The 27,249-nt window shown below is 49.2% G+C and overlaps 9 protein-coding genes across 10 annotated transcripts; 5 read left to right on the top strand and 4 right to left on the bottom strand.

Annotated features, from left to right (window-relative positions):
• Positions 1–1,100: 1,100 nt before the first annotated feature.
• On the bottom strand, positions 1,101–3,390 carry J3458_003488 (uncharacterized protein). 2 transcript variants are annotated; one of them, XM_066117777.1, is made up of 3 exons: positions 3,218–3,390; positions 1,345–3,141; positions 1,101–1,243 (listed from the first exon to the last, which is right to left on the bottom strand). In XM_066117777.1, the coding sequence occupies exons 2-3, from the start codon at positions 2,209–2,211 to the stop codon at positions 1,238–1,240; spliced, it is 873 nt and encodes a 290-aa protein (XP_065977568.1). In that variant the 5' UTR covers positions 2,212–3,141; positions 3,218–3,390; the 3' UTR covers positions 1,101–1,237. The 2 variants fall into 2 exon arrangements, with proteins under 2 accessions (XP_065977568.1, XP_065977567.1); XM_066117776.1 differs by having other exon boundaries at positions 1,216–2,570; positions 2,642–3,141.
• A 120-nt stretch (positions 3,391–3,510) lies between these two features.
• Positions 3,511–5,509, top strand: J3458_003487 (uncharacterized protein). The gene is made up of 2 exons (XM_066117775.1): positions 3,511–3,917; positions 3,967–5,509. The coding sequence occupies exon 2, from the start codon at positions 4,465–4,467 to the stop codon at positions 4,900–4,902; it is 438 nt and encodes a 145-aa protein (XP_065977566.1). The 5' UTR covers positions 3,511–3,917; positions 3,967–4,464; the 3' UTR covers positions 4,903–5,509.
• A 2,189-nt stretch (positions 5,510–7,698) lies between these two features.
• J3458_003486 (uncharacterized protein) lies at positions 7,699–9,645 on the bottom strand (the record flags this gene model as incomplete). Its single annotated transcript, XM_066117774.1, has 2 exons — positions 9,582–9,645; positions 7,699–9,479 (listed from the first exon to the last, which is right to left on the bottom strand). Exon 2 carries the CDS (start codon positions 8,008–8,010, stop codon positions 7,699–7,701), a length of 312 nt encoding a protein of 103 aa, XP_065977565.1. The 5' UTR covers positions 8,011–9,479; positions 9,582–9,645.
• A 994-nt stretch (positions 9,646–10,639) lies between these two features.
• On the top strand, positions 10,640–10,972 carry J3458_003485 (uncharacterized protein; the record flags this gene model as incomplete). Its single annotated transcript, XM_066117773.1, has 1 exon — positions 10,640–10,972. The coding sequence occupies one exon, from the start codon at positions 10,640–10,642 to the stop codon at positions 10,970–10,972; it is 333 nt and encodes a 110-aa protein (XP_065977564.1).
• A 553-nt stretch (positions 10,973–11,525) lies between these two features.
• Positions 11,526–12,468, top strand: J3458_003484 (uncharacterized protein; the record flags this gene model as incomplete). The annotated part of the gene is made up of 2 exons (XM_066117772.1): positions 11,526–11,963; positions 11,992–12,468. The coding sequence occupies 2 exons, from the start codon at positions 11,526–11,528 to the stop codon at positions 12,466–12,468; spliced, it is 915 nt and encodes a 304-aa protein (XP_065977563.1).
• Positions 12,469–14,711: 2,243 nt separating this feature from the next.
• Positions 14,712–16,604, bottom strand: RPT4 (26S proteasome subunit rpt4). Its single transcript, XM_066117771.1, has 3 exons — positions 15,743–16,604; positions 15,198–15,654; positions 14,712–15,136 (listed from the first exon to the last, which is right to left on the bottom strand). The coding sequence occupies exons 1-3, from the start codon at positions 16,431–16,433 to the stop codon at positions 15,016–15,018; spliced, it is 1,269 nt and encodes a 422-aa protein (XP_065977562.1). The 5' UTR covers positions 16,434–16,604; the 3' UTR covers positions 14,712–15,015.
• Positions 16,605–17,277: 673 nt separating this feature from the next.
• On the bottom strand, positions 17,278–17,889 carry J3458_003482 (uncharacterized protein; the record flags this gene model as incomplete). The annotated part of the gene is made up of 1 exon (XM_007812328.1): positions 17,278–17,889. The coding sequence occupies one exon, from the start codon at positions 17,887–17,889 to the stop codon at positions 17,278–17,280; it is 612 nt and encodes a 203-aa protein (XP_007810519.1).
• A 730-nt stretch (positions 17,890–18,619) lies between these two features.
• On the top strand, positions 18,620–19,393 carry UBR1_2 (E3 ubiquitin-protein ligase ubr1; the record flags this gene model as incomplete). Its single annotated transcript, XM_066117770.1, has 3 exons — positions 18,620–18,927; positions 18,991–19,039; positions 19,099–19,393. 3 exons carry the CDS (start codon positions 18,620–18,622, stop codon positions 19,156–19,158), a joined length of 417 nt encoding a protein of 138 aa, XP_065977561.1. The 3' UTR covers positions 19,159–19,393.
• A 320-nt stretch (positions 19,394–19,713) lies between these two features.
• UBR1_1 (E3 ubiquitin-protein ligase ubr1) lies at positions 19,714–26,924 on the top strand. The gene is made up of 2 exons (XM_066117769.1): positions 19,714–26,261; positions 26,328–26,924. The coding sequence occupies exons 1-2, from the start codon at positions 20,053–20,055 to the stop codon at positions 26,593–26,595; spliced, it is 6,477 nt and encodes a 2,158-aa protein (XP_065977560.1). The 5' UTR covers positions 19,714–20,052; the 3' UTR covers positions 26,596–26,924.
• The last annotated feature ends 325 nt before the right edge of the window (positions 26,925–27,249 follow it).

Below are 27,249 nucleotides of genomic sequence, written 5' to 3'. Positions count from 1 at the left end.
GCGAGCCGCTGTGACTTGTCTAATCCCAAATGAGCTTAGTTTGGATGAGAGGTGACAAGAACATACGCACCTTAACGATAGTCGCCTTATAACGATGAAAAAAGCCTCACGAAGGATATCGTTATAGACCTGGTTTACTGTAACAGCTTGGAGGAGTCAAGGTAAATCGGCCATTTTGACTTGCTAGCTGCCTGCAAGGCAGGTCAGATTTTAGTTGGCCAAGTAAGAGATGCAATGCAACCCTTCAACAAGTCTTCAGTTCGCATACCATACTTCCAGATACAAGGATAACGACACCCCTCGGCGGCTTCTTGGGACAGGAGTGTAATAGCTAACTTTTCACTGCCAAAAGAAGGGGGGGAGATCACACCTCACGTCTCGCCGAGGAAAGCTTGTAATAGACAATCATTACCGAAACGGCTTGATTGCTTGGCGCGTCGAAGATGCTTACATCGCCCTTGTCGGCCTTGCGCGTTGCTCGCTCTGGCAAGGTAAGATTGTCGTGTCGTGCTGAATACGAAAACGCGAGGTATGCTGCTAATAGGGGCACGCACATGGTCACAAAACAATACAAGATTGCTTACGTGGCCCAGAAGCATAAAAGTCGGCCTTCATGTCCTTTTATAGTCCTGTCCGGAAGCTCTTTATCAAGCTTTCACCCAACGACGGATATTAAGACACTCTCAATAGTCTCTCGGCTGGCACAACTCGTACGTTCCCATCTCTCATTCAGCAGTTGAACAGTCCAAAACACAGCATGCTAATTATAATCTATTCAGCTTAGCAGAATCAGAGGTCAGCGACGTCAACGTTACGATGAACTGCCCAAAGTGCGGTAAAGGCAATATTACAGGAAGAGATACGTGCGAATTTTGTGGAGCTGATTTGCCGAAATCGATGCGCCAGCTAAAGTAGAGTTGGATGGCAATTCGTAAGGGCAAAGAGCGGAGTTTCGATCTGCGAAATTAAAACAATACCAACCATTGGCCAAGTAGGGCTAGAAGTTTGCGGTTGTTCAACACAACTCTGAGTAGCAACAATTAGTGGTGTCTTTTGAGTCTTTGAATTGAACAGTTTAAAACAATCCATCTTATTATGACTGAAATTCTTATATGGGACAGGGATGTGTTGAATTGAAACTCGTTTAGCTTTTGTCCCAAAGCAACTGGAAGGTCTATGTACCGTGGGTTGAAATTGTGGAAGAATCTTGCGGTCTTAGAAACGGTGCAATTCTGTTTCAGAACTGAGCTTATATCACATTAATATCTGTTATTATTCCCCCAGTGTATAACACCAAAAACTCTCAACGTCGTCGGGACATGTGTCACATCAGAAGGTTCATACCTGCTCTCTCTCGTCTGGTCGTTGAAGCCACTGCAGCAGCTTCTCATCGACACTTGGCCATCTCGAGAGATTATAATAACACCGCCAAAACTGTAATCCCTCATCCCAATCCTCCATATGCTCACGCAATCGTTCCTTCCACGAACGGTCATCTTCACTATCGACAATCGTAGTAGAGACGAATTCCCACCAAGCCGGAAAGTACCCACTACTTTCCCAATCAATAATTCCCGTAACGCTGCCGTTTTGAACAATAATATTCTTTAAAGTCAGGTCGCCATGGGTAAAGGTGTACGGCTGGGCCGATGGCATGCGTCGTCTTAAAAGGTCTTGAAGGTCCTGCGGCGCGTTCTTCAAACCCTTGGCCATTTCATACCAGAGGTGTTCGTCAGAGGTTAAAGGGCCATGGGGGATTCCATAGCCGTCCCGGAACAGAAATGCCGAGTATACGGGCTGTTCGTTAATACTTTGTATTCTCGTTGAGCAGAGAGTCCGAAGTTGATGGAGATATTCAACTGTCTGCTTGGCGTAACCATCCTTATCACTTTCAGACAAGTTTAGCCAAACCTCACTGAGTGGTGTGCCGGGTATGCGTTCCGTGATCAAGAAGTGACGACCCCGGTCGTTCCAGTCATCGACCACAACGGGAACAGGTATGGTTGTATTTACGCGGACGAATCGAAGATTCTCGGCTTCTGAATTCGGAGGATGGCTAGACCTGTCTTTAACAATTCTCTGCGAACCAACTTCCCAAGTTGCCCGATCACCGACGGCATAGAAAATTTTGACATTGCTTTGATAGCCACAAGAATCTTGACGCTCAATGGTCCAGCTGCATGCAGCACATGGTACTTGGGCACTCGACATATTTAGACACGAAAGGATGCGGATACTAACGGTGTGATGAGAGGAAATCTCTGAGTGTCGTCTGGGGAGTTGATCAAGCGCTTTTCGTGCTGTTGGTGGAATTCATTTGCGGCTGGCGGTGTAATAAATATTGTTTGTATTCAGACCGAAGAGAAGAGTGGTCTGCCACTTTATTCGAAATAGGCCGTCACATGCTGGCTGGGTGCCTGGGTAAGGTACCAAGTAGTTACGGAGTCACCTGGACCAGATTGAACAAATCTGTCCCAGCCTTCGACGCCCAGACCCACTGATGGCGTTTGGCAACTCGAGACAGTCTTACCCAGACACGACCGTTGCAATACTAACCAAATTTACCGAGACTATATTAGATTTTGGATCTCTAGTTAGCTATAAATTTACTAGTTATATTATGGCGAAAATAAAGCTATACCTTTTTAACTAGAAAATAATTTAACACGCGTATATCTATACCCTTTATATAGTAATATCGCAAAGCGTTTTGCCTACACCTAAGAGACACGCCTTATAGCCAAGAGGGCTGGCCATAGCTAGTAGGCGACCATAGCCAGGAGGCGACCGTAGCCCTCGCGACGATGAATTGCTTTCTTCCGTCCATAATATTTGGAATACGGACGGCACCGGCGGCGATGGTCGAGGCAGACTCAATGATGGACAGTGCTATCAGATTAATACTAGTCCACTCTCAATGCAACGACGGCCAAGTTCCATAAAATAAAATTGCAATGAACCCACAAGGTGCCGATCTTTGGCGCCTAAACGACATCCGGCTTCCTATCGATATTCCCTTCAGTTGGTAACACCCTCTATTGGGTCTGGGATTGGCCGAGTGCTTCGAGTGATCATTTGCCAGGAGGGGAGTCGGAGATATATACCAGTTATATGGACATAGGAATTTAACCGAGAGTTCAGCTAAATGAAATGAATTTTATTAGTGGGCAAGATCATAATATAGCAGGCATCAAAGAAGAGCTAGAGTAGAGAATACTTAAGGACCGACCTTCGCCAGCTACCAATGCTTCCGTATCGTGTACTCCGTATGATCAGCTTGTCGCTTACTCCTCGCACTGTTAGTCTAGGAGGCCCTACAAGCCAAGGCGCGTGTAGGTTACGAGGGCGGAAAACTGGTCTAATTTTGGCCTTATGCAAGCCAAGAGCGACTGGTCGTGTCAAAGGTCAAGCATGATGTGTTTTCTACAGGCTGTGAGCTTCCCTTGCAATGGTGGGACGCGTCTCACTAAGCGCCGCGCGATCCCTGCCAATCAGTAGGCGGTGCAGCGACGTCACCAGAACCGCTCGACCTTACAACCTGCATAAAAAGGAGAGTCCCTCCGTCTTCAAGCTCACGTGGTGAGCGTTCAATGATGCCAACGTTACGAAGCCAGCAGCACATAAAAGGGCAGAAACGCGGCGTCGCTTCATCTTCAGACGAAATTACCGTGGGCCGCCAGTCCACCCGCCCTTTAAAGAAGCAGAAACGCGGCCATTTATATTTCCCACCTCCCAAATTCTGGGACGGTCTATCAACGATTCCCCTTACTCGTAACGCAATAAGGGAACTAAATCGGCGAAATCAGCTAAGCAGTCATTCTCCTAGTCGCATACAAACACTTCATACGCCTCAACAGCCGTCAACCCTTCAGCGTTTTGCAAGACAAGGCGGCCCAGACCTTTCCGCGATAAGAGGCGTTAGTACAGCTTAATATTATTTGCAATTTAATGCTAATAGTAATATAGTGTCAAGCCCCAATAGGCTTGGGCAGCAATATGAGCTCCAGTTCAATTCGAGCCTCGGGCGTCTAAAGAGAGGTTCGCAGTCGCCCGTGAAGAGAACCAGCCTAATCCCCGTTAAAGACCTAACGCGACTCTTAATACTACTAGTACGAGAAGTACTGGTCCATATGATCGTGCATTTCAGCAAAATCTCATCGATCATAATATATTCCCAGATGGTTATGAATATCCAGATAGGCGCATTGCCACTAGAGCCTGAGAACATGAACGATATACTGCACGTGATAGGCCCAGCCTCGACCGTCTTTATCCCCATCTCGATTCTCCAATGATGATTTCAGAAGGTTTAAAAGAGCAGACACCCATGCCTTTAAAGAGCGTGAAATTACAATAAACGTTATACCTTTAATTCAAGGAACAATCACAGATAGCAAGTGTGTTGCTGGAGACGTTCCATTCACAAACCTAGACGACTTAACCGACGGCACGATCGTTTCAGGCATGCCTGACCTGTACCACGGCGCACGGCCCAAACAGCTCGATATTAGAGTCCGCAGAGAGCAAAGCCGTAAGATCAACCCCTCGTCTCAGAGCGATCTTCCAATCCTAGCAAATTTTTTCCTTAAGGCTAAAGGCCCCAATGGAACTCTGTCAGTTGCTTCCCGACAGTCGTGTTATAATGGCGCCTTGGGAGCAAGGGGTATGCTCAGTTTGCAGTCATATGGCCAGCCGGAGCCCAAGTATGATAACAAGGCATATACAATCTCATCAATATATCATGGAGGCACGCTTAAGATGTATACCAGCCATCCGATACCGCCACGTACACCAGAAGGAAAGCCTGGTTTCGTAACGACACAGATCAAAACGTGGGGCCTTACTAGCAATGCTGATACATTTCGCCAAGGCACTTCTGCATTCCGCAACGCCAGGGACTAGGGCAAAAGAACAAAGAGATAATGCCATTCAGCAAGCAAATGAAAGGGCAAAACGAGTGGCGTCGTTCACGGCCAGCGGTTTAGGCCTTAATTTAACGGATGAAGGGTCTGGCGAGGACACTATTACCACTAGCCAGGAAACGGTTTTAAGACCTCATTCACATTCACACAAATCACGCTCCTATAACTCCAACACATCTGCTGATGAACTGTCCTTGGATATAGGTGACTGGCCTGTGGCTAAACGGAATAAGTCGCGATTACGGTCGCCACGGAAGAAGCAGTAGGTAGCTAGTGTATCACGGGTTTCTATAGCAGCGTTTTAAGAAAATTAATCACATAAAAATATAGATTTAGGACCTGCTACTCGTTCTAAGAGGTTGTCAATTGTTTACTGCTTGGGAGTTTCCCATCATCTGCTGGTCTGCAATTTATGTCACGAACCGACTCAGTAAAAGCGTCGTACATGTAACATGAATCATGATGTAGTCCTTATGCTACTCCACGCAAATGAAAACTTGACGTTTATGTCATTCATCAATATACCTCGTCACATTAACTACTATATCTGGAGGCATTGAAACCGCGGAGAAGAGCTTGACGGGGTCGTGAACTTTGCTAGCGGCTATGGTCGTATGTGAATGTTTGAGGCCTCGTAATGCATTATATTCGTTTGTATGGGTACTCATGAGTCATGGGTAAGATTCATGTTATAGTGCATCCATATATATGTCACCAGTCTGCTAGCCTTTGACGCAGATGCGCGTAGTTCATGGTGTATGACGCGGTAAACTACGGTTCTCTAGCTTGGGTACGGCCAGGCACACTGTACCACTTCACTAGGCCCTAGTGGATAGGCGAGAGGTATTGACACTTGTCAATTCAAATTAAATAAGGCTGCTGTCCTGCGGCATTCGGTTGTGTGTCCTAGAAACACCAGACGGCACAGAAGGAGGCCCCTTGTCCTCAGAATTGTCCTTGACAACCTGACACTTCCTCCAGCTCTTGGGTTCAAATATGCCGTGCACTTTTGCCAACTCAATCACCATTCTACAAGACGACGGGCTCAGACGACAAAATCCCATCTATTTTTTTCTTGCAGGCGCGACTTTGAAACAATGAGCTGCGGCGGGAATTTTTGGAATGACGAGGATGAATTCTTTGATCCACTCATTGCCAATCCCTTGACCGCAGCGGAACACCGTGAGTCCGTGACCTTCGCTTACAGGCCTTTCTATGCGACAAGCTACAACGTCGTTTCTTCGGCACAGAGGAAGCGTTGACGCGAGCAAAGGCCGAGGCAGATGGCATGTATTCTTGGGGTACGAATAATAATAAAGAGGCAGAGCGAGCTTGAGGGAACAAGAAGAAGCTTTTGGGGTGAAGATCTTGGCTAAAAACTGGAGTTGGGAACTTTCCGGCAAATATATCCGGGGACGAACGGAAGACGCGAACAATTAAGCTGCCCTCTATCGAATGTGCGCCATTCGCCCTCAAGGAACGGGGTCACTTGAACGCCGTGAAATTTGAAAATATTGAGGTGCTTGGCAGCGATGTATATGCGGTCTTACTAACGCCAATTAAGATGTGGCATTATTATACAAGACACGGAGTTTCAACATGGCCCGTATGCATGGAGGATTTGCCGAGCTTAGTAAAAGAACAAAAAATATTGTACAATATTAGGTATTCGCTGGTCTTCATGGATTTAATTATTAATATAGCGTTCGCCAGGTTCTCTTAGGAGATTGGGCGGGATTCAGAGTTGTGTTCGTATGTAGAAGACTAAGAGTAGAACTAATTTCTGATGTTTGTTCAGAGAAAACCGTGAGGCTAACAACTTTACAAATTAAAACTAGCAAGGGTCGTTATTTATTCGCAGGCATCTACTCGAAAAGATCTGTAAGGCGCTGGCCCCTTGTACACCACCCGGGTCACGAAGCCAGTCAGATATTCTATAAAGTTTTGAGTTTTGAGAAGAGCCAACAACGTACTGGTCTTTCTCAAACAAGTGCTTTTCCTTCACGGAAGTATTGCAGAAGCTGGCAATGCAAACGACGGCAGGAAAACGGCAGCTCCTATCCAGAGAGTCAGTAAGTGCGGCATCGACAAAGACATTGCAGATGGTTGATGGTCGATCTCTTGACTGAGCGTAGCAGCAGCACGGCTGTTACTGTGCAAGTCTGTGATATGGCAGATTCTATGTAGTACTTAAAATTCGTTGTGTCGCAATTTTGCTCGAGTGATATCGAGGAATAAATGAGCATGTAGTTTGACATGATGATATGATAAATGCACCCATTCAGATACGGTCGAGTGGCCACTTGGAACTGGGAGCACCACTGCAACAGCAGCCTCAAATTGGGGTGAATGACAAAACGCTGTAGAAACGATGCAACGAGAATGGCAACTGAGCCGCTGCTGTCCTTCTCTCGCCAAGTTTTCCCGAGGCACCAGACGGCACTGGAAGAAGGAACTGGAGCCGTGACAGGCAAGGAAGGCACTACCTTCCTCTGTTCCAGGCATAAGAGATTTTTCTCCCACAGTGATCAACCCCTTTCTCTTTTCTTCTCTTCATCATATCGCAGTCGACAGGCAATGGCAGTCAACTAATCCATCTTTGGCTACTACCCGTTCATTCATTGGTTTCCAGTCCTGGTCCGTTCTGGGGGGAATGCCATTGCCAGGGACTCAGCAGTCAATGGGGCCTTTCCTAGGCCCTCCGAGAGGAAAACCTCCCGGTAAATGATGGTCATCATTGTCCCTATAGGTGGCTCTTGGTCTGCACGCAAGCTGGTCAGTGCTTGTGCTGTTCCAAAATAGAGCCTAGATAAAATTTCAGTCGCGAAGCTGGTATTGATAACGAGGGAACATCGTCATATGCCCCCACGACTTTGTCAGCCAGTAAACGGCCCGATCTCGGGTTGTGCTTTGCGATACATTTGTCTGCCCAATGTGATCGATATGTTTTTTCCGCAATGCCCAGTGAGCTCAGTTGTAATGCATCATTGCCCCTTGTATGTAGATTGTGAGATGCCAACGGTGAAGTCGTCCATGCCCACAAGTCCCGATGCAAGCCAAACCCATTTCCAATACTTGTTCCCCGCATGTGTTTGTCTTTGTGCGTTGTGAGAACATGGTTATATGCCACAAGCCCTCCGAAAGGAAAACCTCCCGATAATTAATGGTCATCGTTGTCCCTAGGGGTGGCTGTTGGTCTGGACCCTGCATAAGCTGAGCCTAGATGAAACTTCAGTCGCAAAGCCGGTGTAAATAATGAGGAAACATGGTCATATTGCCCCACGACTTTGTGAACCAATATAAAGCATGGGCGGTAAAACAGTGCTGCTTTGCGATATATTTTCTGCCCTTCTTGGCTGCGTAAGATGTTGACATATTTATATATATATATATATATTAGCAATCGGGCGAAGCGTGGCGCTGAGAAGGTTTGCTTGGAAAGAAGTTGAGGCAAAGGCAAAATGGCGACAGTCAAGTTCGGCGTACGCCAGCTGTCCGCCACCTGCTACCTGCAGCTGCGCATCTTACCATGTAGGAAAATCAAGTACTGGGCACGTCTGGTTCCGTCACCGACCCAAATACTAATCTAGCGCTCGCCCAATTCTCGTAGCCCAACATTGAAGCTTCTTTCCACACTTCACCTCCCCCCTCTTCCACCGCGCCACCGAGTCCGTCTCTTCTCCGTCCTTGTACTATCCTTCATTCGAGCACGTCAATGCAAGGTTGTCTACGTCAGTCAGCGAAAAGGGGTTGACATCAACGCTTCAAGGTTAAAGCCACGTGATGTTAGCACAAGGTCATAGTGTCAAGGATGGAGTTTGTTAGCGCAATGGTGCAGTGATGTAAGCCGCAGCCTAGTTGCCACGCCGAAATACTCGAGTTCCTAAGTCGTGTAGACTAACTTCAATTGCATCTTTTTACGGGACACATCTTTCTCGCGCCGTCCAGCTCTAGGGCCGAGATTTTGCATCCCATCAGCGCGCTCCAACTCGACGCTTCTCTAGGCAAACGCTGGGTTCGTACACTTCTTTCTGTCCCTCGATACACATCCGGGCTTTTTCTGGCCAGCCGCGTCAAGAGTGTGGTTAATACCGGCCGAATAAGCTGCTGACAAAGTATAAAGGGGGACCGAATGCCGCCGGTACGGAGGCCCAGTCTGAATATAGTTCCAAGCCGAGTTGAAGTCTTCCCTCGCCGATGTATTTCCGCCGAGCATGTGTCAATAACAGGGAACTCGTCGGCGAAACCGTATTTTATCCATTCTGTCGTAAGGTGATCCTCTTGGCGGCTGCGAGACTAGATGGGTAAATGGCTTCCCTGTGTGAGGCAGACTGCGGACGTTGTTGGGGAGTTTGGGCGGGCATGCTTTGACGCTGGGGATGAATTCTGGGCTTACAATGTCACGGCGCCTTTGTCAAGTGGATGATTAGCAATTGACTGTGTCCCGTCATCACCTGCCAACGTCAAACTCCTTGCACGGTGGGCAAATCCGTGAGGACGCTAGAGCAGTAAGAACGGTTCTTGTCACTCGTTCCAGCTTAATTTTCTAGTCGTAGTCTTGACACATCCATGATTCCGGCTCTTTGGTTAGCCTCTAAGCCTCGGTCCAAAGCGCGAAGAGTTTGCATCGACTTCTTTTCGGTCAATGTTCTGACTTACAAACGATGCCATCATCAGCTAATGAAAAGGAAGTGTGTGGACAAACTTTATGGCTTCGTTAAAGTTAGGGGTGGGCGAGGCGAGACTTCTAGAAGCTCGACCAAATCCGATATTCAACCGCAGTTGCAGGACGACGCAACGGATGACTAAACATGCTGGTCACGTACCTGTCAGAGAACTTCATTGCATTTTGGTTTCAGCGCGTGGATGAGAGTTTAGTCCTGTCAACACACTTAGATTTTGATCGTGGACCGAAATGTCATCAACAACAAGACCGAATAAAAGGCAGCCAATGATGTAGGCGCTGGCACATTCGCGATCATGGAGTTTTTTCCCATATTCGCACTCATTTTTTGTCGTGGTCGCAGAGTACTCCTCTTCCAGCAAATCTGCATGATGCCTCTGCCACCTTCCAGTCGTGGCACGAGTTCAACGCTTCCGTCGATCAATGGACATTTGTGCCCGTCACCAGCTGTCGTTCTAAACAGGAAATAAAACAACGACAGGGGTCCATTCAGGGTTCAAAGTTTGTCCTTGTGACATGGAACGTGGATTCTTCCTCTACCTTGCCAGCGACGCGCATCTCGGCCATTATTTCACACATCGCAAGGTCGGCCCCTGCAGTGGATGTCATTTTTTCCCAAGAAGTTTCTAGGCAGGCTTTGCGCTCTCTGCTATGCGATACACAAGTTCGTCAGTACTGGTATTCTAGCGAGGCTGATGAGACCAACTGGCACGGACAATCTTTTGCCAGCATGACACTCTTATCAAAACGACGCTTCAATCACGCCAATGGATCGCAAGGTCCAGTGTGGAGGTATAAATACCCAAGCAGATTTGGCAGAGACGCTCTTTGTTGCGATATTTTTCTACCTTCACCCGCACAATCCCCTAACGGTGAAGCGGATGTCGTGCGCGCTCGACTTGTGAACGTCCACCTTGTTCGCTGCCTATACAGCCGTCCCAGCGACCACGACAGCTCTCAATCGTTACCTCTGTGCTTCGAAGTGCAAGCCGTGGCCTTGTGGCCGGTGACTTCAACCCTGTGCTAGCAGAGGATGCTACGCTTATATCAGAAAATCATCTTGTCGACGCATGGCATGAACTACACCCAGATGAGCCTGGGTTTACATGGGGTGGTGGATGGACAGCAGCCCTTTCCACCTGGTCGACTAGACAAAGTGGGCTTGGTTGGGCTGCGGCCATATCACATAGAGGTGATGCATCCAGGCGTCATTGATCTAGGATCGAATGACGGAAACAGAAATACCAGTGTCAAAGATACCGTGAGTGTATGCAATGAGACAGGGCTCGTGAAGCCAAGTGATCAGATTGTGCCTTGGAGCGATCATTCTGGTCTCAAATGTTCCGTGGAACTAGTTGGAGAGTAGGCGATTCATGTATTGTGCAGCAGCCCTTTAGCCATGTCTCCCTGGTCCTACAAGATCCATTGACTTGCCGTTGCTAATTAGCAGGTCGCGGATCGATGGGATATCTAACATATGTCCGACCCTCTTGGGCCCATTTTGTGGCGTCTCCTTTGTGCAACGGCTGAGTTTCAACGTAGGCAAATTGGTCGGGTCCAGGAATTTAGTTGCATCTTGTAACCCGCCTGCAAAACGTTTAATTTGACTGGGCAACCTCTGGAAATGCCATGAAGCCAGCGATAATTCCATCAAGGTTGACGAAATTGCCGCCTCTATTATACATTGCCTGAAGACTTGGACACCATGCACTATTATAGCAGTAGCCAAGCTTATTCGACGTGTAGTTTCATGGGCTGGTCCTCGAGTCAATTTTTGTACGCGCTTTTGTCAAGTCAGCGTTCAACTGCTTTGCAAGCCTTACCAACAAGACTTTCCATGTGCCGCCTGGAGTGGGAGCAGAATCATTCTACGTCAAACTTCTCCTGAGGGTCCGGGTATCCTTGATTTCATTCTCGAGATGCATCGAGCTTGTGGAGGGGACTGGGACAGGCTCGCCGAGCAGCAAGGGCTTACTCTAGACGAAATGGAGGCATTCCTAGAGTTTGCGGCCTCGTTTCTCTCTGGCTCGGGCAGTTATTTTGTAAGAACCTGTGTCAAAGAAAACCAGGACAAGATACTCAGGCGGTCTTCTCATTCAGGGCGACGGGGACCAAAAGTGATTCCACAAGTTTCCGCCGATGCTCTTCGCAAGATGGCAAACAGCTCTCCTCAGAGGGCTGGTCTATTGGACAAGATCATTGGTCCAATACTGTCAATGCCTCCATCAAGCCTCGGATTCCCTTATGGGAATAATCAGTCAAATTACTTTCCCGAGAAAGAACAAATTACTGGGGAAGAGGTCGCCGCGGTCGCCCAGGTGATGGAGAAGAATTTAACTGAACCTGAAAATACCCGTGTTAGCAAACGCCATACCGGAGAAAAAGGTTTCATTTACTGTTCTTCAAGCCTCGTCAGAGATGGCCAGCAAACCCAAAGAGCTGTCCGGACCTTCTTTTGAGGCAATGGTTCGTCTCGAAACCGGGCATCATGCCGCCGGAATGTCCAAGATATGCTTCCACCTTGATGAAGCCGCCAAATACGTCTCAAATGCAAGACAAGCCGACATTTTGGCTGAATACATTGAGTGCTTTAGCACCGGAAGCTTAGAGGCTTACCGCAATCCACAGAAGTCGTGGGTCGCTGACATATTCCCCCGAGTAGAGACTATCTTGGGATTCGTGGAACCATATGGAGATCCTTACGGCGTGCGAGCCGAATGGGAGGGTGTGGTTTGCATTCCCGATCCGGACGAAACCTATAAGCTGAAAGCACTTGTCGAGAAGTCTACAATGTTTATCCGCAGTATAGCGATATTCGGGAAACCTGCGGCTCCAAGAATGTCGTCTTCGCCAATCGCATGAGTCTGAATAATAATCGCAGTCGCCCTTGCCACTTTGTGCATCCTGCAGAAGTTGACAAATTCCGGGAATACAACCATATTGGGCCATGGCACTGGGAAGCTGCTGACGGAGGACGCCTCGGGAAAATTCAACTTTGACCCGGAACAGCTGCCTAGAAGCAATTCACTATTCACCCACTGACGAGGAAACCAATTGAGACTTGGTATCGACCAAGACAGACATGGACGAGTGTCTTTGAGAAACTAGCCACATCAGTGGAAGAGTGCAGGGCAATGCTGTCTCATACTACCTCGCTGACAATAAGCAAGTCTTGGACATTTTCAGATACAATGACACAACTCCAATCACGGCAGATGACCGTAAGTAAGCTGTCGCTGTGAAATAATAGCCGTCATGCGTTTGTTGACACCACAACAGTCATCTACTACACATATCTGCACATCGGGGTGGAGGGTATGCCAGCCCTCCGTACATTCAATGTGCGCGATAATATCTGGGGCCAGCCACATGCACGGGTGGGTTGTCGTTTACTCCAAGTAGTTTTCTTGCATCTATCTGACAGTTTGAGCCAAGGCGAATTTCGCCATTTTGAAACACTCTTTACTTGACGGCGGCGGCGTCCTAGCAGTCTCACATGACGCACAAGCCGAGACGGTCCATGTGTCTGTTGACCGCTCCAAAATTCCTTCCCACGGAAAGCCATCTCTGGGCAGGATGCTGTGCTGCATCCAAATCTGGCGATGTATTGCGGATGTCGAGTCCTGCAGAAGTTTCTACCAGCCGCTTAGCGCGGCGGATGGTGCGCACAAGACTTGGAGGCATATCGTCGCATCTTAGCCTGAGCCGAGGTGGAAATTTGTTCAGCCAAACACAGTGCTGAGAGAGGATGGTAGGGTTGAGTTGACGGTATACGGGGAGAGTAACGCGGGCATCATTCAGTCTTTTATAGATGGAGGGATTTGAGTACCACTTTAACTCCACTTTTCGAATTCTATCACATTGCTCTCACCGTGTTGGAGCCCCAAATCGCTATTCGTACAGAGTACTCCGGTAGACATGCAGGTATTTTCTTGACCCCACAGAATTGAACTTGGGGAACACTCGGGCCGGGCCGTGGCCAAAAAATGCCTCCACTTAACAAGGCTTGCTTGCACCAATAGGCAGTGCCGTTGGGGGTGTCTGATTTTCCTCGGCCATTCCATTCTTTCGAAGCAGTCTGGTTCATAAACACGAGTGTGAACTGTCGACCCCACGCGCTGCTGCCAAGATTAGTCTTTCGCCGGGCCCTTGGCAACCTTCAGTCCGCATTTCGAGCCAGGCAGATGATATGATAGACTCATTCCTCCGACTTATCTACAGGGGTCCCGGTGCGCTCAGGCTGGCAATAACTTGCATTCAATACACGACGGAAGCAGTCTCTTCCTGGCAACATTTTCACATTTCTGCCGCAGTGGCACACCGGTCGGGGTTGTGCCGATACTCACAATCTCCCCGAGAATGCATGCCATCCGACCTGACCTGACCCGACCACTGCTCTTGCCTAATCAGATTTCCCATGTCCTACGGCTAGCCCTAGCCCTTACCTTAACCCTAAGCCTAGTCTTTAACCCTAACTATCCCTAGGTAGTTGCTTGAGAAGAAATATGAACACGTTTCGCAAGAACATGCACTCAACTTGCCCAAGAAGAGTTTGAATATGACTCTAGGTCCTTTGAATACTAGTATCCTCTGCTTTTTTTCTTTGTATATAATAATTTATTATTATTATTATTATTAAAGCCCGAAATCCTTCACTTGGCGAAGCGGAAAAGTGGGCGAGAGTGACAGGACATGGACTTGTGACGGGACGGAACAAGGCGAGTGACACTCTGAATATGATTCGAACCATGTACGGAGCACCTAGCCATCACAAACTATGAGGCGATTGGAGCGATGCCAAGGGCTTTTGAAGAGGACCGTGATGCGCAGGATTCGACAAAGTTGTTGTTTTGTGCGCGATGCAACACGGAGCGTTGCCCAATATAGCTCGGTAGCTATTACATTACTATGCACCATGATATCAAACCAATTAGAAGCTGATCTGGCTACAGAGTTCTACATTTTTGCGACGTATTACGCAATATAATTATGTAATACAATACATACATGACCCCCCTAAACGCTACAAGAAATACAATACAAGCAATGCCCTACTCAGGCATAGCTTAGTCGAACGGCCCAACTTTACGTCTTCTTTCCTGCTATGCAGATGCCGAATCTTCCTTCAGCTCCAGGGCAAAAAGGAACAGGATATCCGTCTCGCCATGTGAAATGCCCCATGTCATGAGGAAAACAGCCATTTTACGCCCAAGTAACTGAAAAGCTTCAATTTAAAATATCTCTTATTCCTATAGAGGTTCTAGCAGAGCACGTCAAACGTTGCCGACCCATCTTTATTGTACAGTCTTACAAGATTGACACTGGACGCCGCTCTCTCTCTACCTAATGCCCTTGCCCTGCCCAACCTCGTCTAAAGCGTGGCCTCTTGTTTCAAGTTTCATGCTCATCTTACAGCTTCTGGTACTCTAGCTTGCCTTCCAACTTCTTCGCCTCGGCCATCTTGCGGACTGCCTTGTTGAAGTCATCCTGGTTGATGGAATCTCTGTAGTCCTTGATAGCAAATAGACCTCTGCAACATAGTTAGCTTCGCGTCATCTGTGAGGGCCTCTCTGCGGAAGCAATAAACTTACGCTTCCGTCACCACGTTTCTCAAATCAGCGCCGTTCAATCCGTCGCTCATCTTGACCACACTCTCGAAATCGATGTCTCCATCCAAGACAACGCTTTGCGCGTGAATCTTGAGAATCTCCAACCGTCCCACCTCGTTCGGCAAGGGAATCTCAATCTTGCGGTCCAGACGGCCGGCACGTAACAATGCAGGGTCGAGGGTATCAGGTCTGTTGGTTGCCATGATGATTTTCGTCTTGCCGAGGTAGTCGAAACCATCCAGTTGGTTGAGCAGCTCCATCAGTGTTCGCTGAATTTCACGATCAGCACTAGTTCCTTCGGAAAAACGACGACCGCCTATAGCATCAATTTCGTCCATGAAGATGATGCAAGGTTCGTGTTCTTTAGCGTAGCCAAACATTTCGCGAATAAGACGTGCAGATTCGCCGATATACTTGTCAACAATGGCTGATGAAACGACTGCAGGGCACGGTCAGTTTCCAATGAGTAACATGTAGAGGAACAACTGCTATCCGCCTCCCTTTTGAAAAGGAAAAATTCAACATACCTTTGAGGAAGTTTGTTTCCAGGCTGCTGGCCACTGCTCTGGCCAGGAGGGTCTTTCCAGTTCCAGGTGGCCCGTAAAGCAGCACACCCTTGGGGGGCTTGATGCCAACTCGAAGAAAGAGCTCGGGGTTCTTGAGTGGCAGCTCAATTACTTCTCTTAGCTCTCTGATCTGGTCATTCAATCCTCCAATACCAGCAAAGCTGACTTGCCCCGGGTCCTCCAACGACATGTTATAAACGAGAGGATCAACTTCGCGGGGGAGCATGCGCATGATGGTGAGGGTTGTCATATCGAGGGCAACACGTGTGCCTTGCTTCAGCTTCTCCTTGTCCACCTTGGATCTGCAGCCAACGACGTATCGAGGCCCTGATGAAGCCTTGACGATAACTATATTCCCCAAGACGTTAGTGTATCCATGTTTCGGATTGATTGCGTTCGCGGGCAGAGGGTGGCAAAGCGTCTGGGCAGGGCTGTCCATACATCTCTCATCATCAAGCTGCTTCAAGACTTCGCCGATGATTTGGCCCACACTTTGTAGGGCCTTGATGTTGTCTTCGGTGCGGTCAAACTCCTTCTGCAGATCCTTGATCTCTAGTCGGAGATTCTTTAGCTTTGCCTCCCATTTCCGTGACTCGATAAGTTTCTGTCGGTACGAGTCCAGGGCGGCCTGGCGCTCTTCCTCGGGTGTCATGATAACGGCGGCCCACGGGGTCGTATAGTCGTCCAAGGAATTGGGGTATTGGTGGATTCGATAGCCGACGTCGAAATTGTCACGCGCGTGGAGGTACTGGTTTTTTTCAGCACCTACTAAACGGTGAGGACAACAAACAGGTATCGCGGGTGATGTGGTAGCTGCTTGACCGTCTGTGGTCAATGGGAAGCTTACCTCACGCGCTGGAGCCTTCGGCGGAGCCACCAATTGCCACAGCCGGCAGAAGGTCGGAGCTCAAGACCACGTCTCTCGATGCAACCTACCCTACGGCGTGCACCATAATCACCAGTCTTTCTTTCTTTCTTCATCCATCTACCGCCAAGTACCTCAAAATGCGATGGGATTTGGTCGCATATCGTCAGGTTGAGTTGAAAATCACCACAAGGAAATTTTTATCGATATGAGTCTTCTTGTCTTGGCAAGATATAGTCACGACTCGTATTCAATCGTAGCAACATTCCACGATTACTGAACGAGCATGGGTCTATCTTCTACCTCCCCAGAGTCCTCAGGGTGTTCTGTTATTCGCAGCGTCTTTCTCCATCCCTAACAAACCCACATGCAATATAGCGACACCGACCACCCTGTAGCTTAAAAGGGTATGGGAAAGATACTACCATCGCTTTTGGCCCAACTCTCAAACAGCTGAATGTGGACAGACAACGCTGTAGTGGTTGGGGCTCTCAAGGTTGCCGTAACTCCTCTTGTATGAAGTCCACAAGCATGTCTGTTCAACATGGTCGTCCCATCCATTGCTTCTCGAATCATGAACCAATCGTCATGTCAAATAAAGCCGTTTGGCCGTTTCCCAGACCCTACCAACTCAATCCTCCCCTTCCTTCTCTGTCGTCTCGACCACATTGTTCGACTTGGGCTCACCCTCCGCATCAAAACCGAGCGCATCCAATTCGCGAATAAGCTCATTGATCTTGATCACCTTGGCAATCTGCTCAGGAAGCAGCGCCTCTCCACCTTCCTTCTTGTTCCTGAGCTCCTTGGCCTGTTTCAACTTCTTCTTAAGGTTACGGGCCTTTTTCTCTCGCTCTACCTCCGGATCGACCTCTTCAGCCTTTGGTGTCTCCACGGTCGCGGGCTTGGTCTCGGTTGCGACGTCGCCATCCGCAACTGCTTTGGCCCGTTTGCGAGCTTCCCTCCGCTTTGCGTTTTTGTTGCTGGCTGTTGAAGAATTCTTCTCCGACTGCTCCTCCTCTATGCCCGCGGCTCCAGGAATGCCCATTTTTCGACCTCGCTCCCGAAAGGCTTCAGCGGTCCGGTTTTTGTATACCTCGACATCCTCTGGTGGACGATAGCCAGGTCGGATCTTGATGGCTTTTCGGGTAGTTCCATCAGCACGGACGGATTCGGGGATGTGGCGCTCTCCGCTGCTCTCGTCCGTGACGATTCCTGCGTTGGTAGTGGTGGCCTGTGAAGGCATCGCAAACAGCTCGGCCGCAGGGCTCGTGACAAAGGTGGTGGGATTCAGAAGGCCTGGGCAGGTGGGTCGGGTAGAAAAACGTTGTCAGAAATCTACGGGATGAACTGGTCGTAACATATGAACGGACGACACCCAGCTGTCCGCCTCGAAAAGTGTGTTTGCTGCTGTGACAGACGAACTCGAGCATGAGCCGTTGTGTCGATTGGGCGCGGGGCGAAAGCCGTCACATTCCTGAAAAGTGACCCCACATAATTTTATGCTTGGTCGATTGAGTACATAATGTGCTTTATACGGAATAGAATAGTAGACACAGTCGAGTCGAGAAAAGATTCCAATATAGAGTAAGAGTACGTACTAGAAGTAATATTAATAAAATCTTATTCCTTTTGAGACGTCTGAAATATTATCAGAGTTGCTCGTTCGCAACCAGGATTTGGAGTAGGGATTTACGCGTTGCTTAATTTTTTCACTTTTCTTTGAAATATATAACAGCTACTATGTAGATAAGCAATTGGGAAGGTTGGTCCTCAGAACATAGCCAACCATCTTGCACCCCAAACGACATAACAGCTTGCACAGCTTGTTCCTGCATCACTTGCTGCTTGGCTGTACCTCGGGTTTGGAGGATCCGCACCGGAGAGGGCTGGCCAATCAGAGAACAGACAAAGGCTGCCTCAGTCCATCGCGAATTTCCCCGGCACCTTTTCGAAGCAGTCCCTCCAAACCTCGAATGAAATCCATCCTCCGACAGCTTTGCGGCCCATCACCTCTCGATACCGTATTCTCCAGTGCTCAATCACACGAAGACGTCACAATGGTAAGCTTCCGAATTGACCGCGCATCCTTCCGCCGACACTCGCAGCTAATCGCTCATCCGACAGTCTCTCGTCAACTCCTTCTACAGGCAAGTCCCTCGATCGAAACCGAACGACCACCCCCACGACCCCGACAAGCTAACACGACTTGCTGCAGCGCTCTTTTCCGAAAGAACTACGCCATGTTGGCGGCTGTCTTCACTGCCGGTTTCGCATTCGAAGTGTACGGACCTCACCCTGGTAAATGGCCTACCGGGATTCGGCAATTACTAACCTCTCGCTGTAGCGGTTTCAATAACGGTATTAACAAGTGGTGGGACAACCACAACCGCGGCGTAAGTTTTCATATGCGAATGGGATTAGGTGTGTTACTGGACTAATGTGGGAATGGCAGCGACAATGGAAGGATATTCGAAGCAAGTATGTTGAGGAGGGTGGTGAGGACGACGAGTAAAGTACGTTCACGATATACAATTGAAGGCCGCGAAAATGGGTAGGCAGTCATGGGCCTCTCTGTCTCTAGACTTGTACAATTCACAAACCAATAGAGTTGACATCTCACGCATCATCATTTGCTCGCGCGATACGTTTTGCCACGTGCGAATAGGAGGATATCAGGCTTTGCAAAGCCGTACGACAGTGCCACCGCCGTGATGTGAGCAGGTTAGACGTGGTCAAAAGTCTTCCAAATACCATGTAAGGCCATCTTGTTAGTTTGGGGAAGCATGCACTGCTCTCATCCGTGTTGCGTGGCGTTGGTCGGCGATATCTCTTAGTCGTACCAGTTGACATTGCCATGTACAGTCTGAAGTGCCTGGTGGTACCCAGGTTGCCAGGTACTTCACCGGACACTGGCCCAGGTGGCGCCCAAGTCGTACGACAGCTGTTGGCCCCCCTGTAATTGCCGCCGTTGGGGCCCCAGATGGCTGTGCCAGGTGCCTGCATCGCGCACCAGTTGACCCAGCACTCCCAATGCCGTCAACGCCATAACGTAGACCGCCGGCCGTTACTTGAGCACGCAGAGGGGTAAAATTATCAATTGAAGATTGAATCCAGTGCCACCGGACTCTTCACACCACACAACGGTTGAACATCAACTCCACGCGGACCGCCCTCCGATAGCTCGACAGTGCTTTGTTGCCACCATTCTTCTCGCATAGAACTTGCCGTCTCCATCCTGCCCGGCACTGTTATTGATGGGGCATCAGTACCCGTTATCTTTGATAATTGTCAGCAAGCACCTTGGCGAGCTGCCAACATCCGCCTCTCCCACCTCGGCGCCGGACCGTCTCTCCCACAACGTCTATGGGCGTACAGTCTGGATCGGATCGGCGGAAATCATGAGCTCATGAGCATGGAACCCGAAATGTCTACGCAGGAGCAGCAGCTCTGCCAGCTTTTGGCGGACCTGCCTGCCCGGTTTCACAACCGTTACGGTGAAGATGCAGCACGGGAGCTTCTAACAAGCTTGTTTTGGTCTCTGGCGGGTGGCAATCAAGACTACATGCGACTTCTTTTCCCCGAGGGTAAGCCCTCCGACAGCCTGAAGCTTGGCGATGCTCAGGGTGCCGTCGAAGGCGCCGAATACACCGAGGCAGCCCGCGGCAAGCGATGCGGACACATCTTCAAACCTGGCGAGGCGACCTACATGTGCCGGACGTGCGGAACCGACGAAACGTGTTGTCTCTGCGTCCGCTGCTACGACTCAACAGATCATACCGGTCACATGGTTCGAATATCAATGTCTGTTGGAAACAGTGGGTGCTGCGACTGTGGTGATGACGAAGCTTGGAAGACGCCATTGTTTTGCACTATCCATTCGGACATGAAATCCGGGCAGGCCAAGGGTAAAGGCAAAGAAGCTGTCGGGCTACCAGACGACCTTCTGAACAGCCTTCGTATGACCATCGGCCGCGTGTTCGACTACATCTGTGACGTTATCTCCTGCTCCCCGGAACAGCTGAGGCAGGCGAAAACCAAAGAATCAATCTTGAAAGATGAGGAGGAGTCGCGACTGACATCCGTCTACTACGGTCCTGAAGCCACATTCTGCAACGACTTTGCCCTCATCCTGTGGAATGACGAGAAACACACAGTCCAAGAAGTCCAGGATCAGATTGCTAGGGCATGTAGGAAGACCAGACGGGAGGCTGCCCAGAACGCCTGGGAAACTGATGCTGTTGGCAGAAGTATCTTGACCTATCTATCCGACATTGATAGGCTGCTTCAAATGGCCAAGATCATGGAGGCTATCAGAGTCACAGTTACAATTAGGTCGGCGCGAGACACATTCCGTGAACAAATGTGTGGCACGCTTGTTGAATGGCTAAGCGATATTTCCGGCTGTTCCATTGGGCACGATAGCAATATCCTTAGGCGAACAGTCTGCGACGAGATGATGAAAACGTGGCGTCAGGGAAGCCACGCTTCGCACACATCAGGCGTCATTGACGACGAAGACGAAGACGAGCAGAACATAATGTCACAAACCAGGATACACGGCATAAACGTGCGCTTTATTAGGGCGCTACAGGCTGCAGTTGCTCCTGGTGGCAATCTTGAAATTAATGTCGATGGAGGAGATGAAGACGTGGACCAGGATGACGATGCAGACATGGGTGACAATGATGATGATGGCCAGTCGCCCACTAGCTCAGTAGCGGGCGGTGACGAGGACGAGGACGACGATGTCATGATGGTAGATGCCAGAGGAGACGTTGGCGACCTGGGTATGAACTGGTCACAATCGGATCAGGCTCTGGAAGAAGACGAGGCCACAATGGCCGGCTATCCTCCACCTCCACCGCCGCCGCCGGTTCAAGCAAGGGCAGCACGGCGAGAACGGGATGGCACTCCCTCGGATTCTGATACGGCTGATCCTTTGATTGCACCAGCAGTCTGTGCCAAAGCAAACGTTGATATTCCCAAGACCCCCGGGAAAACAGAAAAGCCCACCCCTCGACCTGGGAGGTACTGGATTGAGACCCCGCAAATCTATACACAGCGCGACAACGTGCCCCCAGCTGAAGACGTATTTCAACGTGTACGCCTCGACTGGCTGCTTCTTTTTGACTTGCGGATGTGGAAGAAGGTCAGGATCGACCTTCGCTCGCTTTACATCTCAACAGTGGTGTCAGTGCCGGAATTCAAGCGTGTTTTGGCTTTGAGATTCTCCAGTCTTTACACAATATTGGCGCAACTGTACCTGGTTGGTGATAGGGAACCAGATCACTCTATTATCAACTTGTCGCTGCAGATGTTGACAACTCCATCCATAACCGCTGAAGTTGTAGAGCGAGGAAACTTCATGAGCAGCCTGCTGGCTATTCTTTACACTTTTTTGACTACTCGACAAGTTGGCCATCCCTGGGATGTTTCTCCTGACGCCGTCCTTGCGTTTGAAAGCGGGTCAGTGACCAATCGCCGAATGTACCATTTCTACCAAGACTTGAAATACCTGTTCGGATCCCCTCACGTCCAAGAGCGAGTCAGATCCGAGCCGCGATATTTGATGCAGTTCTTGGACTTGGTCAAGCTTCATCAGTGCATTGGGCCAAACGTGCGAGCAGTGGTTGAGCATGTCGAGTATGAAGCAGACTCTTGGATAACGGCCTCGTTAGTCACACGGCAAATCAATCTCCAAGCAAGAATCCTAGCCGAAGCATTCCGAGACTGTCCGCCCGATGAAATTCACTGTCTCCAGAGAGCCATTCGCTTTACCGCAAAGACTGTAATTTTGAACTCTATAGGCGCAGAACGTCACAGGTTTAAGCAAGGAGAGATCAAGGATGAGGTGAAATTCAAGACCCTAACCGACTTTGAGTTTGACACAGAGAATACCTCTTACGAAGTTGTCAAGTTTGTTGTTGAGAAGGATTCCATCAGCTTCCACCATGCCTTGCACTACACCTTGTCCTGGCTCATTGAATGCGGTCGCTCACTTCCTGCATCCAGCATTCGAGCATTGATGAGCTTCACTGGCCAAGAGCTGAGATCAAAGCCAAGATTGATGGGACGTCCACAGATCCCAAGAAAGGACTATGACCCCGAGGACTACCTTATGGCTGCCTTTGATTTTCCTCTGCGAGTTTGTGCTTGGCTGGCGCAGATTAAAGCCAATATGTGGGTTCGAAATGGCATAAGTTTGAGGCACCAAGCTAGCACATACCGAGGTGTAGGGCAGAGGGATGTAACGCACCATCGAGACATTTTTCTCCTTCAGACGGCAATGGTTGTGTGCAATCCAAGCCGCGTACTTGCATCCATCATTGATCGATTTGGTATGGATAGCTGGGTGAAGGGCTTGTTTGAGCTCAAGTCTGAAGCTCAGGATGATGCGCAACATCTTGACATTGTTGAGGACATGATTCATCTTCTCATTGTCCTCTTGAGCGACCGGACTTCCCTTGTTGCTCCTGATGACGAGCCAAACTCAAGAATTCTTGCCATGCGACGAGATATCACGCATGTTTTGTGCTTCAAACCGTTATCCTTCAACGAGATATGTAGCAAATTGCCCGAGAAGTATCAAGAACAAGAGGACTTCCATCGCGTCTTGGACGAAATGGCGACTTTCAAACCCCCCGAAGGCATCTCTGACGTAGGCACTTTCGAATTACGCCAGGAATTCATCGAAGATATTGATCCCTATATTGCACACTACAACAAGAATCAGCGGGAGGAGTCAGAGATGGCATATCGAAAGAAGATGGCCAAGAAGACTGGCAAGACAATTGAAGAGATTGTTTATGAACCCAAGCACCGGCCTGTGCCATCGGGCTTGTTTGAAAACCTGGGGCAATTCACCAGCACTGGCATGTTTGCCCAAATTATTTACTACTCGCTCTTGTATCCTCTTGTTGCCCAAAAGTTTACGCCTTCTGTGCCGTTTACTCGGTTAGAGACGTTCTTGCAAGTCGTTCTCCATCTGATTCTCATTGCCATTCTCGAGGACAAGTCCAATGAATCGGAATCAGTTGGACAGCCGCCAAATTCATTTGTCCAAATTGCTCTCACCACCATGGCTCGCAGTAATTTCATGCCAGAAGCGAACAATTCCCGAACCATTGTTTCATTATTGACTCTGATGTCAAACAAGGACGAATTCAAAGCAGTTCATCCCAAAATTGCTCTAGTCTTGAGGCGACTGAGGCAAAAGCGGCCGCAGGCATTCGAGATTTCGTTTGTGAATCTTGGCATCTCGGTTGACCGTGTTGACACCGCCTCTCCAGCCAACAACTCTGTTGAAGAGGAGCGGGAAAGGCGGAAAAAGGCTGCCTTGAGCCGTCAGGCCAAGGTCATGGCACAGTTCCAGCAACAGCAGAAAAGCTTTCTAGAGAACCAAGGTGGCATTGATTGGGGCTCTGATTTGGATGAAGACGAGGACGAAATGGGACAATCCGAGGACCGAAAGCATAACTGGAAGTATCCAACAGGGACTTGTATCTTGTGCCAGGAGGATGCAGATGATAGAAGGCTTTATGGCACGTTTGCCCTTCTCAATGAAAGCCGCGTGCTCCGCCAAACCGACTTTCAGGACCCTGAGTTGGTAAGAGAAGCTTCACAAACACCTTGCAACCTCGATCGATCTGCTGAAGACATTCGGCCGTTTGGAATCGCGCATGAGAATCGAAAAATGGTTGAGAAGCTCGATATAAATGGGGAGACGTTTTTGGCTGAACGCCAAACCATTGGCAAGGGATTCAAGGCCAATCTGTCCAGACCGGGCCCGGTTGCCAGCGGATGTGGGCATATGATGCATTACCGGTGCTTTGAAATGTATTACGAGGCAACGAATCGCCGACATACGCATCAAATTGCAAGACATCATCCCGAGGACACGAGGCGCAATGAATTTGTGTGCCCGTTATGTAAAGCTCTTGGCAACGCATTTCTTCCTATCATATGGAAAGGGTTGGAAGAATCGTACCCGAGCTACTTGCAACCTTCAAAATCCTTTGGAGAATTCCTTGACCTGAAGATGGGTTCGGCATATTGGCTGCAAGGGGGTAAGGCCCCCGAAGTCGACTCAGCTAGCCCACCGAACATGTACACGCCAAGTGTACCAGGCAGTCTGGTTGAAACTCTGACGAACCAGCACCCGGATGCAGAGATTTCTTGGGGGAGGGATGACCCCGACTCGCAGTCCTCTGTGCTTGGAACACCGGCAAGCTCCTCATTCTCTACTGCTGGCATACCAGAGCCAGGTAACTCTCTAGCGGCTGCTGGCTCCAACAGTCAAATTTTGGGAGACTTGAAGGCAGCATATCGGCGCCTTCGAGATACTCTACGAGTGAATGGGCTGCACACTCGGCACCCTATCGATGCCAAGGCTACCGGAGGAGATGAGCTTTACTCGAGCGACACTCTTGTTCAAGTCGTCGGCTTCACCATATCATCTGTGGAAATCCAGCAACGTGGCGTCGAAGTCCAACCAGGCTTGACGTTATTGGATAAAATCCCGGAACAAGTACTCGTCCACTTACGAGTTCTTTCGGAGACTGCTTCGTCCTACATAGCTGTTGGAGCAGGCCACACGGACGGGGTTCCCAATCGTATTGAAGATGAATTCACCAATGACAGTGAGAGACAACACTGCCAGCTATTCATGTGTCGATATGTTGGAACCCAGGACTTGCCAGCGGCTAGTTCTGTGCTTCGACCTTTGGACGCTTATCCACCTTTGCTGAGCCTTGATCCATTCACCTTCCTGGTTGAATGCGCATATGGCCTTGTACCGGCCTACAACGCCGAAATTTCCCATATACTCAGGCTATGTTATCTGGCTGAACTTGTCAAGGTTGTGTTTCACATGGGGCGCAACATTCCATTCAGCATGTGGATAGAGGGTCTTGCTGGCAAGCAATCACAGGATCCGGCCATGGTCAACTTTGCCAGCTTTGCGCTTGCAATCACCAAATGCGGAATGGAACTTGAGGTGGCCAACTTTGGCAAGACCAGCGACAATGAGGAGGAGAGGGAGAATAAGGGTTTCCAACAGCCAGGCGTGGATACATTGGAAAGCTGGTACACTTTTGCGAAGAAGTATGCGTTGACCTTTTTGCGGAAAAGCGTGGTGTTCTTGTGCGTCAAGTACGGTGTCGACTTCAACAGCCATGTTTCGTCAAGCCAGGATGCAGATTCGGACGAGCTTGATCGCCTCACAGTTGCTCTTCGTCTACCCAGTTTTGATGAGATGTGTGCCTCTATGACGGAAAACGCTTTTGCATGTGGTTGGCCGATGACAACGTACGACCTGGTTTCGGGCTGGATCAAGCACCAGGTTGTTTGGCCAAATGGTTATGGAGACATGAGCGAATCCGCCCTGGTCAGCCATCCAGGCATTTTCGAACTGATTGGTCTCCCGAAGACTTACGACACACTAATTGAAGAGTCAATCAGGAGAAGGTGTCCATCTACCGGTAAAGACCTCACAGATCCAGTTATTTGCCTGTTCTGTGGTGAAATCTTTTGCAGTCAGAGCAACTGCTGCCAGAAGCCGGAGACTGTCGGTCGGGAGTTCACGAGAATTGGGGGTGCTCAACAGCATATGCGCAAGTAAGCTTACGACCTACCTATTTGACAGCCGTGATACGTGCGGTAGGCTAACAGTTGAAAATGGAGGTGCCAAAAGAATATCGGAGTATACTTGAATGTACGAAAATGCTCAATCGTATACCTTTTTCGACAGTCTGGGTCTTACGCCCCGGCACCTTATATCGATAAATACGGCGAGACGGATCCTCAGCTTCGTCACGGCCGACAGCTCTTCTTGAACCAAAAGAGATATGACTCCATGATACGGAATACAGTACTGAACCACGGCGTGCCAAGCCTGATTAGCCGCAAACTGGAGGCCGAGATCAATAATGGAGGTTGGGATACTTTGTAACGAGGGAGAAGGGATGCACTGCTTCATAGATGAATGATGGGATTCTGGAAAGTCGATCGGAGTTTCGAGTTGTGTTTTTTTTTTCTATATAGCTGTACGACAGTTTATTGGACAGGGGGGGTGATGAGAGCTTTTGTCTGTGACTTGTTAGAACACAGAGCATGGGTCTAGAGTGCTTGGGTGCCTGCCTCTGTACTACTAGGTGCAATGTTTTGAGTCGCTAGGCAAGTTAATATGGCAGCTGCACTGGGTGGGCTGTATGAATGTATGTGTGCATGCGCTACGAGTGTGTATGATTTCCCGCTGCTTGAACCATGGCGACATGGTAATGTGAGGCTGTTATTATTGAGAGGATAACTTGTAAGAAACGAGAAAGGCGCCAAAACGGGAAGGGGACACGGTGCTATTGGTACAGTGCGCCTTCATCCACACACTCCGGTGAGGCTCGTCAAGAGGCCAATCAAAAGCACGCGATCCGACAAGGCGCGTTCCAAGTCCCAACCGTGCCGTGTGTCCCAAATCGACTCTTGGATCATGGGCAGAGCGTCAACCCGTCTTTGTATCCAAACCAGGTCTCATCATCAACTTCTACAGTTGACTCTGCTGGAGGGACCCTCTTTTGGCGCGCGTATCCCGTTCTACACCTACGAGCGG

The sequence above is a fragment of the Metarhizium acridum genome (genome assembly GCF_019434415.1).
Source record: "Metarhizium acridum strain ARSEF 324 chromosome Unknown scaffold_13, whole genome shotgun sequence".
NCBI classification, from domain to species: Eukaryota; Fungi; Ascomycota; class Sordariomycetes; order Hypocreales; family Clavicipitaceae; genus Metarhizium; species Metarhizium acridum.
The sequence above is the reverse complement of the archived record's forward strand: the minus strand, read 5'-3'. Positions and strand labels throughout refer to the sequence as shown.